General features: G+C 37.7%; 1 protein-coding gene across 2 annotated transcripts in view; it reads left to right on the top strand.

Moving 5' to 3' along the window:
* Positions 1-16,854, top strand: part of RASGRF2 (Ras protein specific guanine nucleotide releasing factor 2) — a 139,235-nt gene that overhangs the window by 44,207 nt on the left and 78,174 nt on the right. For both annotated transcript variants that reach the window (XM_082783530.1, XM_082783529.1), the window contains exons 2-7: positions 550-656; positions 11,544-11,691; positions 12,335-12,424; positions 13,835-14,088; positions 15,263-15,342; positions 15,785-15,978. In XM_082783530.1, coding sequence (XP_082639656.1) covers positions 550-656; positions 11,544-11,691; positions 12,335-12,424; positions 13,835-14,088; positions 15,263-15,342; positions 15,785-15,978 — 873 coding nt within the window. The remainder of the gene's footprint in view (positions 1-549; positions 657-11,543; positions 11,692-12,334; positions 12,425-13,834; positions 14,089-15,262; positions 15,343-15,784; positions 15,979-16,854) is intronic.

Raw genomic sequence — 16,854 nt, 5'->3', positions numbered from 1 at the left:
AATGATGATTATGGCTGGGGCTTCTCAAAAGACGGGAAAAACGTTTTTGGAGTGTGGGAAACAAGAAGTTTTGTCTCGTTCTTTTGCAATGGTGAAGAAATCATCTAGACCCAGTGTACATTCTTGTGATGAAGTTGTGTCATTACTGTATTTGGTATCCTTGTGATGGCATCTAAGAAAAATCTCAGCTGAAAAAGTGCAAGAAAAAAAGAACTATGGACACTCCACTTGTATTTGACACCCACTATTGTATTTGACCGTAGAAGCTACTGAGGGAATTATATTCTGTTGTCTTGTATGTGGAAGTTTAAGAATAATAAATTATGGTAAGTTGCATGAAAGCCATTACATCAATTCAGAGGAGAATATGTTACAGATTTATTTTCATCTTCAATCTGTGTTTCATGACTGGTGGCTTAAAACATGTTTTCCTAGGCTGGCAATAGTGTGCACTGAATTTAAAAAGTCAGATTCTTTTTTGAAATTTTATGTATCCATTTTATTTAAAAGAGTTTCTGAACTTTTGTTTTTTCTTGTTTTAATTTGCAGTATTACTTTACTGTTCTATTTGGCCATGAAGGGCAGAAGCCACTGGAGCTCCGTTGTGAGGATGAAGTTGATGGAGATGAATGGGTAGAAGCTATTCACCAAGCTAGGTATGAAACCTGATCATTGATCTTAACCTCTGTTTTATTATAAACAAATTGTTAGTAATTTAAAAACCTAAATTCACTCACTCTCTAAACAAAAATACATTTAACAGTGTATTGGATGTATGTTACTTGCAATTCATGGATATGTTACAGAAAAAATGTGTTTATCAGTTTGTGCATACAGCGCAGTATTTTATCATTTGCAAGTGATTGAGTTCAGCTGGAACTTGTTCAAGAATGCCCTTTTACTGGAAACAACTCCTACAGTTAGTGTCCATCAAAGGCAAAGTGTGCTGTATGAATGAAGAAATAAGTGATCTGCTGAATGAATGAATCAGTATTCAAAAGCTCTTACACAGGAATAAATGTAAGAAACCATTGTCAAGCCATTTTTATGATATTATGATAAAATTTCTTCTTCAAAAATGAAGTTCTGAATGATGGTCAGTCTTGTGAATGGCAGGCATAGTAGTGCTTCCAGCCATGTGGTAATATTTCCCCGAGAAAAGTATGATCAGCAAATATGCAAGCTTTACAGTTTAAACTAAAAGAAAATCTGCTAACTGCAGGTTTGAGACATGGGCTGCAGAGGCAAGTGTCTTTGCTGAAATGCACTATCTCCAGCCTCCTCTCTTACATACTAACCTCAGCTAATCTACAATACCATGGTAACGCAAAAGGAAGAAGACAGTTTCTGAGTTGCTTAGAACCTAAGCCATGTAAACAGAAGTGGTTGCGTTTTATAACTAAAAAGAAACAACACCAGGGAGCAGTTTTTAATTTAGACCCTCTGAAATTAGTCCCTGCAGCTCCAGGCCCTGTCTCTTCTAAACACCCAGTCTCTGGATCTTTATCATTTTCTTAGTGGTGGTACCTGACTGAACAGGTCTTATGCTTTCTTGGAAAGCACCTGCTGCATTGTGGTATCATGAGCCACATTTTGCATAATAGTCCTGTCAGTGAGCACACTATTTCAGAAATGGAGAAGATATGGGGTGTTGAGTTCTCAGCCCATAACACCAGCAGACAGTTCTATGTTTTTCAGGTGAGATGAGAGAACTGTTCACCTTGCTACTGAATTTGGGTCAATTTCTTTTGTGAAGTATGACAGCAAGGAAAGGAAGAAAAGAGTTTGACTTTTTTGCCTCATGGTAAGGGCATCTGGGGAAAGCAGGATTCTGCAGCATGTTCCCTTTTCTGAGGATAGTTTTCTTCCTTTCTGTTGCCTGGTATGAAAGGCTTATAACCAAGAAGAGCTCACAACACTGAGTTACAATTTCTTCTTGGGACATTCATTCCATAAAAATATCACACACGAATTTCCATGGCAGCACTTAACAAAATATTAAGCCAGCTTTAAAAAACACGCAATTGAAAATATTGACAAACTTGCTCAGAAGAGGTTAGTCTTGAATTTTGCATCTGCCAGATTGTTACCAGTGCAACATTCAGAAGAGTGAGTCTCTGTTCTGCTAAGGAAGAGATCAGTGTGTTCATCTCCCTTGTACTATATAACTTTTTCACTTCTATTTGTGCTTATCATCTGAAGCGACAGTTATAATAATATGGAACTATGGACATAACTGTGAGGAGTATTCTCAGGGCCCTATGTCATTTGAGAGATTTTTAATTAATTATTTTTTATGTATTATTCTTCATAGGTTTTAAATTTCCTATTATTTAAATTTCCTGTTATTTAGATTTCTGAAAATTTTTGGGGACTTGGTCCTTGCTTTTCATGTTCTAGTATTATATCTTGAGAAAATACCTGCAAGCACCAAAAACTCTGCGGAAACTTAGCTGCTGAACATGGAGTGTTGGACACTCTTGTGGTTACCTCATTATTCTGATGTTTTTCTACTTCGGTGCAAATTTCTTTATTTTTGCTTTGTGTTGTACCTAGCAAAAAACACCTGGAGCTGCATAACAGTTACTTGACCAAATAATAGTTACTTGAGTTTCACTAAAGATATATAAATATATAACTGAGAAGTAGAAATAATAGTTTTAGGCTATTCCCTAACATTTTTGACAACTGAATTAAATAAAAAATAACAAAACAATGTTGTCTCAGGGGTTATTTTTTCCTTCATCATAACTGCAGAATTTTTTCTTGTTTGTCTTTATTTTTGACATATGGGGAGAAGTTGCAGAAGCAACTTTTTGAGTCTCCAGCTTTTTGTTTGATACATAAGATGTTTCTGACCCTTCCCTCAGACTTTTGTTTTGAATTGCTAAGTGACAGTTTGTGTAGCCTTTGGAGATACTTTTTTGCAATATCTCAGATATCTTAGGTAAAAATCTGAGGAGGTGCTAAGAACATCCCCCCTTACCATTAAACTGAAAATAGGTGTGGGAATATCTTGTTCTGGGTGAATACATCAGTGATGGCAATCCATGTTTTAGCTGAGACAAAGTAGGTTGGCTTTTTTGTGTTGTGGGTTTGTTTACTTTGTTTTGTTTTAGATTAATGTATACAAAATCTAATTTTGGATTGCTTTTTATGACTTTTTGCCAAATGCATGTTTGCAGTCATTAGAGTCTCTTTCATGTGGTTTAATTTGCAAGTTACAAACATAGAGTTGAAAAAATAGCCCTTTCCATCTTATTATATACACGTCCCACTTCAATAATTAGTTTTTTTTTTTTGGATGCAAATAAATAATTAAAGACTTTCTGCACTGGCATTGTCTATTGTTTCTTGGAAGATTTCACTATGGGTGGTAAGTTACTACTTATCACTTAGGGAGTACTGTACACACTCTTTGAGAGCTGGCAGGCTTTTTTTGTGCTGCAGTTAGATTCTGCAGTGCTTATGTTCACCTCCATACAGCCTCCTCCTCATCTGAGGGAGGATGGCTTATCAGCTTGCAACAGGATATGCAATTCAGCATATTCTACTGGGACTCCATTCACTGTGTGCTACACCTGCTTTTCATTTTATTTCAATTCTTAGTGTTTCAAGTTTTCCATAATACCCAGAGTGGTGGAGTAATGTTTACTTCTTCCGAATTACACTTCGTTACTGGTGGATTCGTTCTTGGCAAACCCTGGCTCCTCCATCAGTGACTGCAAGTGGGATTTCTGTCTGGCAATTTTGTTCCAGAACTTGTTCTCTTATGCAAAACTCTGTTTCACCATCAGTAGACTGTGACTGTCTTTTTACCTTCTCTTACACATTCTTCTATGGTTTTAATATATATTTTTTTGCGTTTAACTGAAAACCTGTTAGGTTTCATTTTTTAATGTGTATGCACTACTCATCATTTCTTTTGGTATTTTCTACTTTACCTTATTGGAAAATCTTGAACTAAGCACCCCAGGCTGTAGTTTTGCATATGCTTTAAACCTGCACAAGCCCACATTGCTCCTGAAAGAAACAGCTGTTGTTCTGCTCAGTCAGCCATTCATTCCCACACCTTTACCAACCCTTCCCTCAGGCTGCCACAAGTGTGAACTTAATTGGGAAACTGATATGCACTAAAAAGAATGATGTGTTGCTTGTTCTTTGCCAGCTTAGCTTTAATCTGTCTCAGTTCACTGGATCTGTTCACTACACATCCACACAGTACACCTGTGTTCACCACGCAAGGAGAAGGGAAATAGATGGGTGAGACGTAGGAGAGCAAGTGTGCTGTGTGGGTGAGAAGAGTGGGAGTGTTTCTTTCAGCTACTTTGCTGTTTAAAGCATATGATGAACTACTGCCCTCAAACTAGCAGCTCTTAAAGAAAAGGATCATTCTTCAGGTTTGTTGGCACACTTTGCCTGATAATGCAGGGTGTATTTTGCAGAGCATTTTGCAGACAGTTCTAAGCTCAGCGTGCTAGCTCAGAGCTGCCCAGAAGCTCACAGCAAGCACCTTTGCTACTAATGCCTTCACATTGTACAGGTAATAATAACAACAATTTTGTTGTTTCCAGTTGGCTGGGAACAGATCTGAAAGGATTTTAGTAATTCTTAGAACATGTGCAAAGCAGTCTTATATCTGCCTTTCAGATAATGTCTGACTAGATCCACAGAACAAAATGACAAGGGTTGCCAGATCTGGTAGCGTGACAGAAGCAATGTTGCCTCTCCTTCTTGTACCCAGGCTGAACCAGAGGTGAGCCTCAGCATGTATTCCCAACACAGATGAGCACACATGCAAACATAGCTGACTACACAGACCAGCACAGGCAGAAACATGCAGCACCCTTGCAGGTATGGACATCATCAGCAGCCTTATCCAGTTTCCTTTCCTGGCTGATCAGGTTGAAGGTATGTTAAATGGAAAAATATGCATACATACAATACGGATCCCTCAAATAAACAGCCTATACATTCAGTCTGTCCAGGAACTGGCCCTGGATCCTTGGTCTCCCCTGTTGCTGGAAGCTGGAAATGTGCACTCCAGGCCTCCAGTCTCACTTCAGTTGCTGGTCCTCAGTCCACCTCGCTGAGGGGTGAGGATTGCTCCAGTGACTGGCCTTATACACTCGGCCTAGCTGGTATCTGGCCCTTGGATATGCTCATTTCCAGCTGTCACAGAGAAACACACGTGTGCAAATGCATTTCTTAGTCAGTCACCCAACCTCATGGTCTTCTCAGTAGCTGAACAGGATCTTCAGTGGCAATAGACAACTTGCAGACTCTCTGATGATCCCAGTTTTGCTGCCTCTTCAGTACCAAGCTTCCAAGGATCTAATCTGATCCACTGGCTAGCCTGGCCTGATACTCACTAGCAATTGCTCCCTGACACACACACACACAATATGCACACACCTCTGCCTCTCCAGGCACTGCAGACACAGGGCCCCATGGCCTGCAGTCCCAACTGCACATGCTGGCACTTAGAGCTCTGCTTATACAGAGTTCTCTGACCCAGGCAAACACACACTGAGTTCAATGCAAAGACAGCAGACTGTGCTGGGCATGGCCAGACGAGTGTACTGTATCAGCAATCTCTTTACATGTGAGTTTTCATCTCCTTTTATCCCTGTAACTGTCTGCTTTCCTCCTCTTGTTCTGTGAACCTCCTTGAGCTCTCCCTTTCCTTGCCCTTGGTTCCTCCTATAAGCATGCTATAATGAGTCTTGTACAGCATTACGTAGTATATTTCATACCTCTGTAGGGAAAAATGTTTTCAGTTTAAAATGTGATCCAGAGAGCTTTTCCACTGACTCAGCTTGATGGATTTCTCTTTGTCAATGACAGGAGCTGGGTATTTGTTTCTTGACTGGGCCATTGGGGTTCCCCTGCCTGACACTGTGACCGTTCCTGTGGAGGTGGACCATTAATGGGCTGGTTGGTCTATGATAGCCATGGGAGTAGCCAGGACAGGGGGCTCAGATTATTTGTGTTTGTTAAAATCTGTCTTTTGTCACACACCCTAACGTTTCCACCCTTAGAAACAGAAACAGAGAGGACTGTGCCACCTGTGCTTCTTGCTCCTGGAAACCTGTCTTATCCCCCAGGAGAGCTATGTTCCTGTAGCTGACATCTTTGCTGCGGCAAAGTGCTCCTTAAGTTCATGAGGGGGGCTTGCATGTCTTGGCAGATAAGTTCCTGTTGTGTTTCCCATCTCTGTCATTTCCGTATCAGCACACAACGCTTTAGGTAGACAAAAAACTCCAAAGGCTGTGATAATTGTATTGGTAATTATGGCTGTCCAGGTGATTGGTGTGGTAGTTGTTTTCTAAGTAAATCCTTGAAATCCCACCAATCCCATCCTCCTGAGACAGTAGCTACAAGTTCTTAACAGCTCAGTGGAGCCTCAGTTCATGTAGTGAGGAGTATGCCTTCCCATTGTATTTGGTCTGTACTTTATATCTGCTGTTGAATTATGTCCCAGTTTTGCATAAGGGAGTAACGTGACTTTCTGCCCAAGTTTGTTTGTAGATGAATTCCTACAGTGAGATTTTCTTGGATAAAAGAGTACCAGAACAATTAAAACAGCTGCTCATTTTGTGTGAGTTGTAGCGGGCCCCTTGTTTTGGAGTTTGTTGGGTAATGCATTGATTAATGAGGTGTGTTTTCAGGATTGTCTCACTGTCTCATAAGAGGGTAGCATTCCCCTCCACATTATCCATGGTCCTAGAGCGATTCCCCAACTCACTTGGCTTGGTTTCACAAACTTTCCAGTGGCTGTTGGGGCCACTCTTTTGAAAGGGTTTGTGTTCCAGTTTATTTCCATATCTCAGTTAGAAAAATCAAGAGCTGTTTGGGGTGCGGACTTTGCATGTTTCCTAGTATATCACCCCCTACGCCTCACCCTGATTGCTGTAGTTGTTCATTAGTCCAAGCGCCATTTTCCATCTGTTTGACTGGAAATCAGCCGACACCAGTTTTACAGCCTTTTTAAACATCTGTCCTACTGTGTCTGAAAGTCCATCTTAATTTTATATCTTCCAGTAAGCCCCAGCCCTGTAACTCACAGCCATAGGTCATCTTTGATATCCCATATGATAAGGAATTCATTAAAGCTTAATTGTAATTGTGTACAGGTGGTCTCACAAATCACATTGTCACAGTCATAGGGGTGGATTGTGTAAATTTTGTTGTAACTTTTACCATCCACTGTGTGGGTGTTAGTATGATAGTAGACTTAAAAACCTGGCTGGAAGCTGTTCCTCCTTTGGTGAGGATTCCTATAACTGCTTGTGGGTAGTTCAAACTGGCAGATGGATTTGCAATTTCTTTTGCATGCAACACCCCCAAAGTCAAGTTGCCTGCTTTTCACAAAGAACTGATTAGGTTGCATTTTGTATTTCATGTCTTTAGGGTGATTTGGTAGAGTCATAAATAGTTGTGCCCAGGTCCACTGCATGGTGTTTTCAGCTACCTGAATAGTTTTAGTACAATTAACATTCAGTACAAAGAATCATAGAATCAATCATGTTGGAAAACACTTCCAAGATCATCTAGTCCAACCTTTAATCTACTACTGAACACGTCCACCACTAAACCATGCTATTAAACACCACATCTAAACATTCCTTGAAGACCCCCAGGGATGGTGACAAAACCACTCCCCTGGGCAGCCCATTCCAATGCCAGAAAGAAATCTCTCCTAATATCTAACCTAAAGCTTCCCTGGCACAGATAACCATAATTCTGTTCTGAATTCAGTACAAAAATCCATTGTATTTGCTGATATCACTACTGGAGACTTCTATCTTCATCTGCTTCTACAAAAGGGAGTTCCTAACAATGAGACACTTCCTAAATTTCTGCATTTTTCCTATATTTTCAGAGCATGTCAACTCCCATGGGGTCTAAATGAGGCATATTTTTTTCAGGACATGCTTTGTTTCTGCCTATCTCTATGTGCTAGGTAGTGATCAGTCAAAGCTTAAGGTTCTTGTAGTTATCTGCCTGTGCGTGCAGTATTAAGAGATAGGTATAGCCTCACCTTTCAGATTGCTCAGTCTTTGAGTCTTACTACCTATTGTGTTAATGTTGCAGAATCACTTCTCTCGGTAAAATGTTAACACCACCTCACAGAAATCCATGGTTCATAGTAGTTGTTTCCTTCTGTTAAACAATGTGTTAACAAGAGAACTAGATCCAGGCTGTCTTCCTACAGGTTGTTTTAGGAATTTTTCATCTGCCTTTGACATTTGAATGCTTTGATACCATTTTCTTTAATGATTGATTTTGTATACATGTATAATCAATTAGAAGCCTGCTGATTCATTATTGAAGCCATGCCCTATTTGAAGGCTCCGGGGATTATGCTGGATATACACATTAGCAATTTAGGCATGATCTCTTAACTCTTAAATGCAAAGAAAGGGTTGAAAAATGCAGAGAAAAGGGTTGTTAGAACTGAGAGAACTGTATTCCAAAATCATGTAATTTTCATTTCCCAGGGCAAGTAGCAGTTCTGAGAACAAAAATGTCTCACCTATTCTAAGTTACTGTAGGTGTACATAGGTTTTTCTAATTAACTCCTTTTTGTACTGCTAATTATAGAAGTGAAGGAAATGTTTGGTTTGCAGGCTGAGACTGACATTTTATTCAGCCAAGGCCACTATCCAAGCAAAATATACTATATACATCTCAAAAAGAAAAAAAAAAAAGAAACTTTTCAGTCTTTCACAGTAAAGTTCTCATTCTCTAGTAAAGAAAGACTAATGCATCTTAAGAAACTGAAAAATCTGGATGAAATTTCTTCCCCTAAAGGATAAAAATAAAAATAATAAAAAAGTAAAAGAAAAACATTGTATATGTTAGTATTCTGAATCTTACATCAGTTCTTACTATAGCAGCTGTTCACCCTTTATGATTCTGTGTTTTCCTTGTTCTTAAATAAAGACAAATTCAAATCTCTCTCTCTCTCTCTCTCTCTTTTTTTTTTTTTTTTTTTTTTTTTATGGAAACATTTTTTAGTGAAAGCAAGAAAGAAAAATTTTAAAAGGAAAAATATCAAAAAAAAAAGGGGGGGGGGGGGGGGGAAGAGGCCTGTCACCTGTTTGGATCTGCTTCTGGGTAGAAAAGTCTACTCCTCATGTTAAATGTAAATCAAAGTGGTGCTTCAGGTGCTAAGGACTAAATTTTCCTCTTAGTTACATATGTTTTTGTCTTTGTAACATTTCTTACCATTGTAAAAGTTCAAGTGCTACCTATGTGTCTAACTCAGACACTTCTCATCATTTGCCAATGCTTCTTAAGATGCAAGGAGACTAAGTATTACAGTTCTGAAAAAAACAAACCACAGTTCTTGAAAAACAGAAAGGATCGTTAATAAACATTTTTAAAGCACTAAATCTCTTAAGTTATTATCTTTTGTTCCACATAAGGTATATGGATTGCTCCATAGTAGATTTCTTCAGGGATGGTGTTTTATTTGTTGGAAGAGATGCTCAGTGACTATTTTGGCTATTTATTGTTTACAGTTGCAGTGGTAAAAATATGAAATTAAATGCAGTTGAAATGAATTCACTTACTATTTTTCTCATAATACATTCAAGGAGGAAAAACTTTTGCTTTATGGTGGCTGTGGGAACTTATTCTATTTTAAACCTAAGCTTGCTTTTTAGGTTAAGCAGTGAATTTAATGGTTGTACTAAACAGTGCCCCCACAAGTATGTAACTCTGCCAATACTGATTGAATTGGCAGTAAATATATATACTGAAAATGATGAAGAGGATGCATATTGCTACATTTATAAAAGCAGCACAGTATTTAATAGGAAATGATTGTTTTTAAATGAGTGCCGTAACAAGCGGAAAGAAATCAAAAAAGAAAAGATGTGCAATCCAAAAATCCCATCTGTCAAATCCTGTGCAAACATGATAGCAGGAAAGTTATGATAGATCGTAAAATAATAAAAGATCCCTTGCCAAATGTTAGGCCTTACTTCTACCATGTTTTGTGTTTGGTCTTTATCGTGCAAATCACAGAACCCCAGAATGGCTTTGGTTGGAAGAGACCCTAAAGACCATCCAGTTCCAACCCCGCTGCCATGGGCAGGGACACCTCCCACCAGACCAGGATGCTCAAGGCCCAATTCCAGCACTTCCAGGTTCTTCTCCACAGGGCTCCTCTCTATCCATTCACTGTCCAGCCAGTATTTTTGCTTGGGATTGCCCTAGCCCAGGTGCAGGACCTTTCACGTGGCCTTATTGAACTCCACAGGTTCGCACAGACCCACCTCTCAGGCCTGCCCAGGTTCCTCTGGGTGGCATCCCTTCCCTCCAGCAGGTTGATTACACTGCTCAGCTAGAGTGAGTGGCTGATTATTTAAATCCCAGAGGAACAAGATCCCAGAGGTTAGGTAAAGAGGCTGTACGTGTCTGTAGATTTTGCTGAATCATTGCCAGCAAACAAGCACTTCATAGGACTGTACTTTTTCACACATTTAAGTTATCTATGTCAGAGAGATTGAATCACATGAAAGATCAGTCTGGTGAAGATGTTGAGTAGGAACAGCTGATTTCTTCTTTATCTCAAGTTGTAAAGAGTACTTCCTGTATGATCATGGAATGGCTTGGGCTGGAAGGGACCTTAAACTTTGTCTAGTTCCAACCCCCCGCTGTAGGCAGGGACACCTCCCACCAGACCAGGTTGCTCAAAGCCACATCCAGCCTGGGCTTGAACCTCTGCAGGGATGGGGCATCCACAGCTTCTCTGGGCAACCTGTTCCAGTTCCTCAACACCCTCTGAGTGAAGAATTTCCTCTTAACCTTTAATCTAAATCTTCCCTCTTTTAGTTTAAAGCTATTGATGCTCGTCACGGCTCTGGTTGTGATATTTAATTGCTCTATGGACACCGTCCCTTTTCAGGAAAATACTAATTGATGGAAAGTAGCTAAAAGATAAAATAAAGGACTGATAGCACAGTTCCTGTTACTAATTATATTAAATGCATTTGTTTGAGTAATATCAAACTGACCTCATCAATAAAATAGGTATTAGCAAACCAAAATAATAATGTTGAAGGTTATTATGGGAATTCTTCTTGAAGAAACCTGAGAGGTAGAGAGAATTAGAAATAGTTCAGATGAAGTATCAAATGCTTCTCCCAAATCCCCACAGATGACAGGAAGAGGGGAGAAAAACAAACAAAAAAAAGTGCAGCCCTTAAAATAATTAAAGAAATTGAATGAATAGAGTTCTTGAGCTTAAGCTGAAAATTAGAAGCTTTTAAAAAGATCAGTGCAATTATCTTGCTTTGGGTTCCGTGACAGTGGATACTGCTGACTCCTATCTCTAAAAAGATTATTGAACACTTCATAGGTTTGGATTATTTATGACTAAGCTATTAATTTTATATTAGGTCAAACAAATGCACGTTTGCAGATTGCTTGTCATTAATGTGATTTTTTTTTTTCTGTCAATATTCCATAAGGAAATATGAAAGACAACATCTGGCTACTTTTACTAAATTAAATGTTTTCTTTTTTAGTTATTCAGATATTCTGATTGAAAGGGAGGTACTGATGCAGAAGTACATTCATCTTGTGCAAATTGTAGAGACTGAGAAAATTGCAGCCAATCAACTTCGACATCAGCTTGAAGATCAAGACACAGAAATTGAAAGACTTAAATCTGAGGTATGTGACAGAATCATCAAACAACCAATCAATTGTAATGTTTTGCTGTGTGCATTATAATCATTTCTAATATTTCTGTAATATTTGCAAAAATAACTGTACCCAGTAAGGTCTACATGTAATAGCCCTATGAACCCTTGGCTAGATGTTTTTCTTAGAAATATTACAGGCAGAAAATCTGATTGGATTACTACATTGTCAGAGACTTTAAGATGACATGTTGCTTTGCAATATTGATCCCACTGATGGTATTATTTCCCACCTGTCTTCACACGTGGTATCTGGTCCTCTAAACCCTGTCTTTGGTTGTGATATTATTGTGGACCATTCCAAGCTACTCTGTTTCATTGAATGTTAAAAGTTTTGTTGCAGTTCTGAGCTGAGAAGGTCTGAAAGACACACTTCATTTCGAGAGGAGAAGCATATCTCTTTTGGTCCTTCTGTCATCTAGATCAAAAGCCTTGTTTGTTTCCTGAGAATTGTGTTTATATCCCTGTGACCAAAAATGTGCTTGTCATTCCATGCAGCTTTAACAGTCTTTAGGAAGAGCTTTTGAAGAAGGCAAAGAGATTTTTCTATTAGTTCTGTAGCAAATAATTTAGTTGCATTGAAAAAGCATTTAATGAATGGTTGTTTTTGTCAGATTATAGCTCTCAATAAAACAAAAGAAAGAATGCGACCTTATCAAGGCAACCAGGAAGATGAGGATCCAGATATTAAAAAAATTAAAAAGGTAAATATGCAATATTCTGTGTTTGAAAGGAGAAAAATGGAATGTGGGAGGTTGATTGTGTATTTTAGTCTGTCTAGTTTTGCATTCAGGTACTGTTTGATTAAGTACGCTCAACTGTCCAGATGTCTTTTGACCTGATCCTACTCAAACCACTTAAATTATATCAACTTAATACATTTCAGGGGCTATTTATCCCTGAGAGTCTTTGTTACTTCAGTATTTGTTTTTACTTTTTTTATATTCAGTTGATTAGAGAAGGTTGCACTTTGCATTTGACCGCTTATGAAGGGTGAAATTCAGCCATTGGCTATGTCCTGTGGGAATCAAGAATGTAGTAACTTTATACTCCTTTCTTATAAAAATGCTTATAAAGATATAAAAGAATAGCTTAAATTGCATAATTTCTTTTCTGTTATATGGACTTAGTTTCACTACCCATTTCTGGGTCACATAGTCTAAGTCAGGTATTGAGTTGGTATGAATTTTCCTTTCCATACAGATTTAACATTGTAATAGAGCCAGAAATACCTCTTTTAGTACAAGGAGAGTTCTGATTCTGATTCACTGCATTCTACATCTTGATTGTTTTGACAGTTGCCCCTCCCCCCTCCTTTTTTTTAAAAAAAGTTATTTATTCAGAGTAAACTGTTACCAGTGAAGTTTTCCATTTCTCTTTCAACATGAATGATCATCACACCAAGGTCAAGGAAGTTTTCTGTGACCAGAAGTAGACCTTTTCTGTAGTCTTTTGTCCACTTGTAACTTCAATGGGTGTTATACCTAAGTAGATTTTTCTGTGACATATTATTTTCTGTGACCTCTTAAAAATGGCAAATATCTGACTTTTCTTTATAATGGTATCGCTGGCCTAGGTGTCTGATATTAAACAGCATATGTAGCTTTAAATGCAAACATTAAGTAGTATCTATACAAAACAAAAATCAAACTGAGCCTAACAGCTGTTTCAGAATTGTGTCAATGCTGATACGAAATCTATTTTGAAATGCGTTCCATGAAAACCGTGAAAACAATATGATTGAGGATATAAGAAAGTGAGAAATATGTAAGGGGAAGTAAAAGGAGTTAAAATAATCTGGGCAGATAACCTGGATAGTTGTGCTGACAGGAAGAGTATATGAAAAGGTACAACCTCTGAGCCTGCGGTAAAAGTTACTTTGATATGTATATGGTTGGGAAACAAATATTACCAACATTTTCAAATGCTTGTGTGACTTCTATTATTAAATAGATATCTAAAAAATATAATTCAGGAACAATTATGGATCAGTAATGTTTTAGAGGGCAACACATTTATTTTTTTGACAAGCATTTCACACAGATGGTTATTTCTACAGTGAAAAACTTATTTTAAGTAATCTCATTCTTCTTTTCTACTTGGTGTTTTTTTAGGTTCAGAGCTTTATGCGGGGCTGGCTATGTAGAAGAAAATGGAAGACTATTGTCCAAGATTATATTTGTTCTCCTCATGCAGAAAGTATGAGAAAAAGGAATCAGATAGTTTTTAACATGGTTGAGGCTGAATCTGAATATGTGCATCAACTTTATGTTCTTGTGAACTGTTTTCTGAGGCCCTTAAGAATGGCTGCAAGTTCAAAGAAGCCACCTATCAGTCATGATGATGTCAGTAGTATTTTCCTCAACAGGTAAGTTGTTTTTTTTTTTTTTTAAAGTTGCTTTTAGGGATTTGCCTGACCACTTCTTCCCATTCTGCTTGAATTTGCAGTAGTGAAGTTTGGCATTTTGTTGTTGTTGTTGTTCTGATGTAAGTAATGTGACTGACGAGGACCACATTTCCTTAGGGTAAGAGGAAAGGTGCTGTCTGTGATGCTGTTTGAAGCCAGTTAGTCCTCTGTGCCTCCTTACATTCTTTGTCTTCTTTGCTAGAGGAGTATAATGCCTCATGGGGCAGTTCTTTTAAATTTCCTGCCACCTTTCTTCTTCCCTTTTCTCTTATGAGAGCAAAATTGGACTTAATGCCCTCATATGATCCAGATAAGACCCTGAGGATGACTGTGTCATATTTCCTATTTGCTTTTGCCATGCCTAAGGAACCTCCTTCTCTCTTGCTTGTCTGTTCACATCCTACAAAAAAGAATTGTTCTTTGCATTAAGCATCCAAGTGCCATTTTAATGAGTATGCAAAAATAAGCCAACAGGCATCTAGAATTTGAAACAGGATTGAGATTGCATCCAAGTCTGCCCCTAAATTCTAAGAAAAATAATATGGTGCTTTAGTTATGAGACAGGCTTCCCTTTCATAATAGTTTATGCATAATCGTTTCACTTACAATTGGGATTCCTCTAATGCTGATTCTGCTGACCTCATGAGCTAAAATACAATATTAAGGTTCATGTTATAGAAAAGTTCTAAGCTTCAAATTTTGAAGAGCAGCAAATAAGAATATAGATGACTACCACTGGCTAGAAGTTTTCTGCATCTTATTGATCCTTTTGTTTAAGAGGAGTATTTACTGTGTATTTACTGAATGCATTGCCAAGGATACTCTATTATTTAACGTGTGGAATATGTTATTTAGTAGATGCTTTTATTTAAAAGACTAAGCAGTTAGAATATGCTTTCTACAGTAAATACTATGCATTTTGAAAAGATACTATGCTAAAAATTTTATACAGTATAATCAAATGAGGTATTTACTTGTATAATAATGACTGTCTTCTATTTTTTTCTACTGAAGTGCAAAATACACTAATATCCATGAAGTTCCAATATCCAAATGTTCCTCTTTGAATTACAAATGAGAAAATAGACCTGAATTGTCTTTTTTTTTTTTTTTTCTTTAAATACTTGTTTTTCAGTGAAACAATCATGTTTCTTCATGAAATATTTCACCAAGGTTTAAAAGCAAGAATAGCTAATTGGCCTACCTTAATTCTAGGTAAGTTACTGTATTTTCTCTAAGGGTACAATTTTCTTAATTATTTTTGAAACTACAGTGGCTGTTTTTTTTTTTTTTTTAATAAAGATAGTGTCCTTTTTGAGTGGAATACGTTTGCAGAAGTAACACCATGTGATCTGGTGTAGTGAATGTTCCATGTGAGCAGTAATATGACTCTCTCGAAGTCCATATACGAGAATGCTTCTGGGTTAGCCTCTACGCTAAGCATTGTTTAGACATGGGCCCCTGAATTTTCAGTGATATTAGCTGATTACTAGTCAGAACAACTGTATTTTGGCAGGTGGAGGAACCAAGTTTAATGCTTCTAAAATCTCAGTACTGATTACAGTAATTCACTTCCATAGAACATAGTAGTTTCTTTAAAAATACATTCCAAGAGATGGGTAGCTGGAAAAAAAAAGCATTTTTTGACTTTTTCTAGCTGACTTATTTGACATTCTGCTGCCAATGCTGAACATATATCAAGAATTTGTTCGGAATCATCAATATAGTCTACAAGTACTGGCAAACTGTAAGCAAAACAGAGATTTTGACAAACTCTTGAAGCAATATGAAGCCAACCCAGCATGTGAGGGGCGAATGCTGGAAACTTTCCTTACTTACCCCATGTTTCAGGTAGTCTCTGTACATTTTTTTCACTGTTTGTTTTTATTGTTTGGTTGAATCATTTTGTGTTACTGAAATTCTGATTAATAGAAGATGCTTTTTGCTTAACTAAAGTAGTCTTGTGCAAATTAATTTAGTTTTCATTTATTTATTAGGCACTGCCTGTAGAGATCTTTTCTCCAACTACACTGATTCAGCTCTATCCAGAATCTTGTGTACGTTCAAGGAGAATGTTAGATGAGGACTAGTGCCAAACAAAAAAGAAAAGCTGAGAAACAAATTCTCAATTTCTGACCTGCTGCAGGGATATGCAGCAATGTAACTGGTATAACAAGCTAGAACAACCACAAGCATTTTACAAGGAATACTCTTGGAAACCATTTTGTTCTCCAGTGACCTGGTCTTTAGAAAATGAACAATATTCTGCAGAGGTTTTGAAAACTTTTTTAGCCTTGTGATACTTTGTCTTGATCTGCCTGGATTAATTATTTGCAGCTGTTTTCATAGGTCTATGAAATGCTGGTTTGAAGATTTTGTGACTTATACATTTGACATAACAATTTACTCATCATTACAACAGTGAACACCCTCAGTTTGTTCAGTTACTGCAAAAGAAGTAGAGAGAAAAAAAGAAAAAAGAGGGTCACTGACATTTGTGGTAGTTCTAGTCAGCCGTATTAACCTAAAAGCCATTACCACCTGTAACACTGCATTTGTTCAGCTTTGAATTTGTATGTCATAAAGTTTGGGGATCTTTTGATTGAAAAAAGATTTGAAGAAAGATCTTGGAATTTTGAAGGGGAATTAGAAAATAGGATACAAAACCTATTCAGTATGTGATGGGCACAGTGTCATTGCTGAGGACTTTTCATTTCAGCATAAGAG

This window comes from Aythya marila (assembly GCF_965140915.1).
Source record: "Aythya marila genome assembly, chromosome: Z".
NCBI classification, from domain to species: Eukaryota; Metazoa; Chordata; class Aves; order Anseriformes; family Anatidae; genus Aythya; species Aythya marila.
The sequence above is the reverse complement of the archived record's forward strand: the minus strand, read 5'-3'. Positions and strand labels throughout refer to the sequence as shown.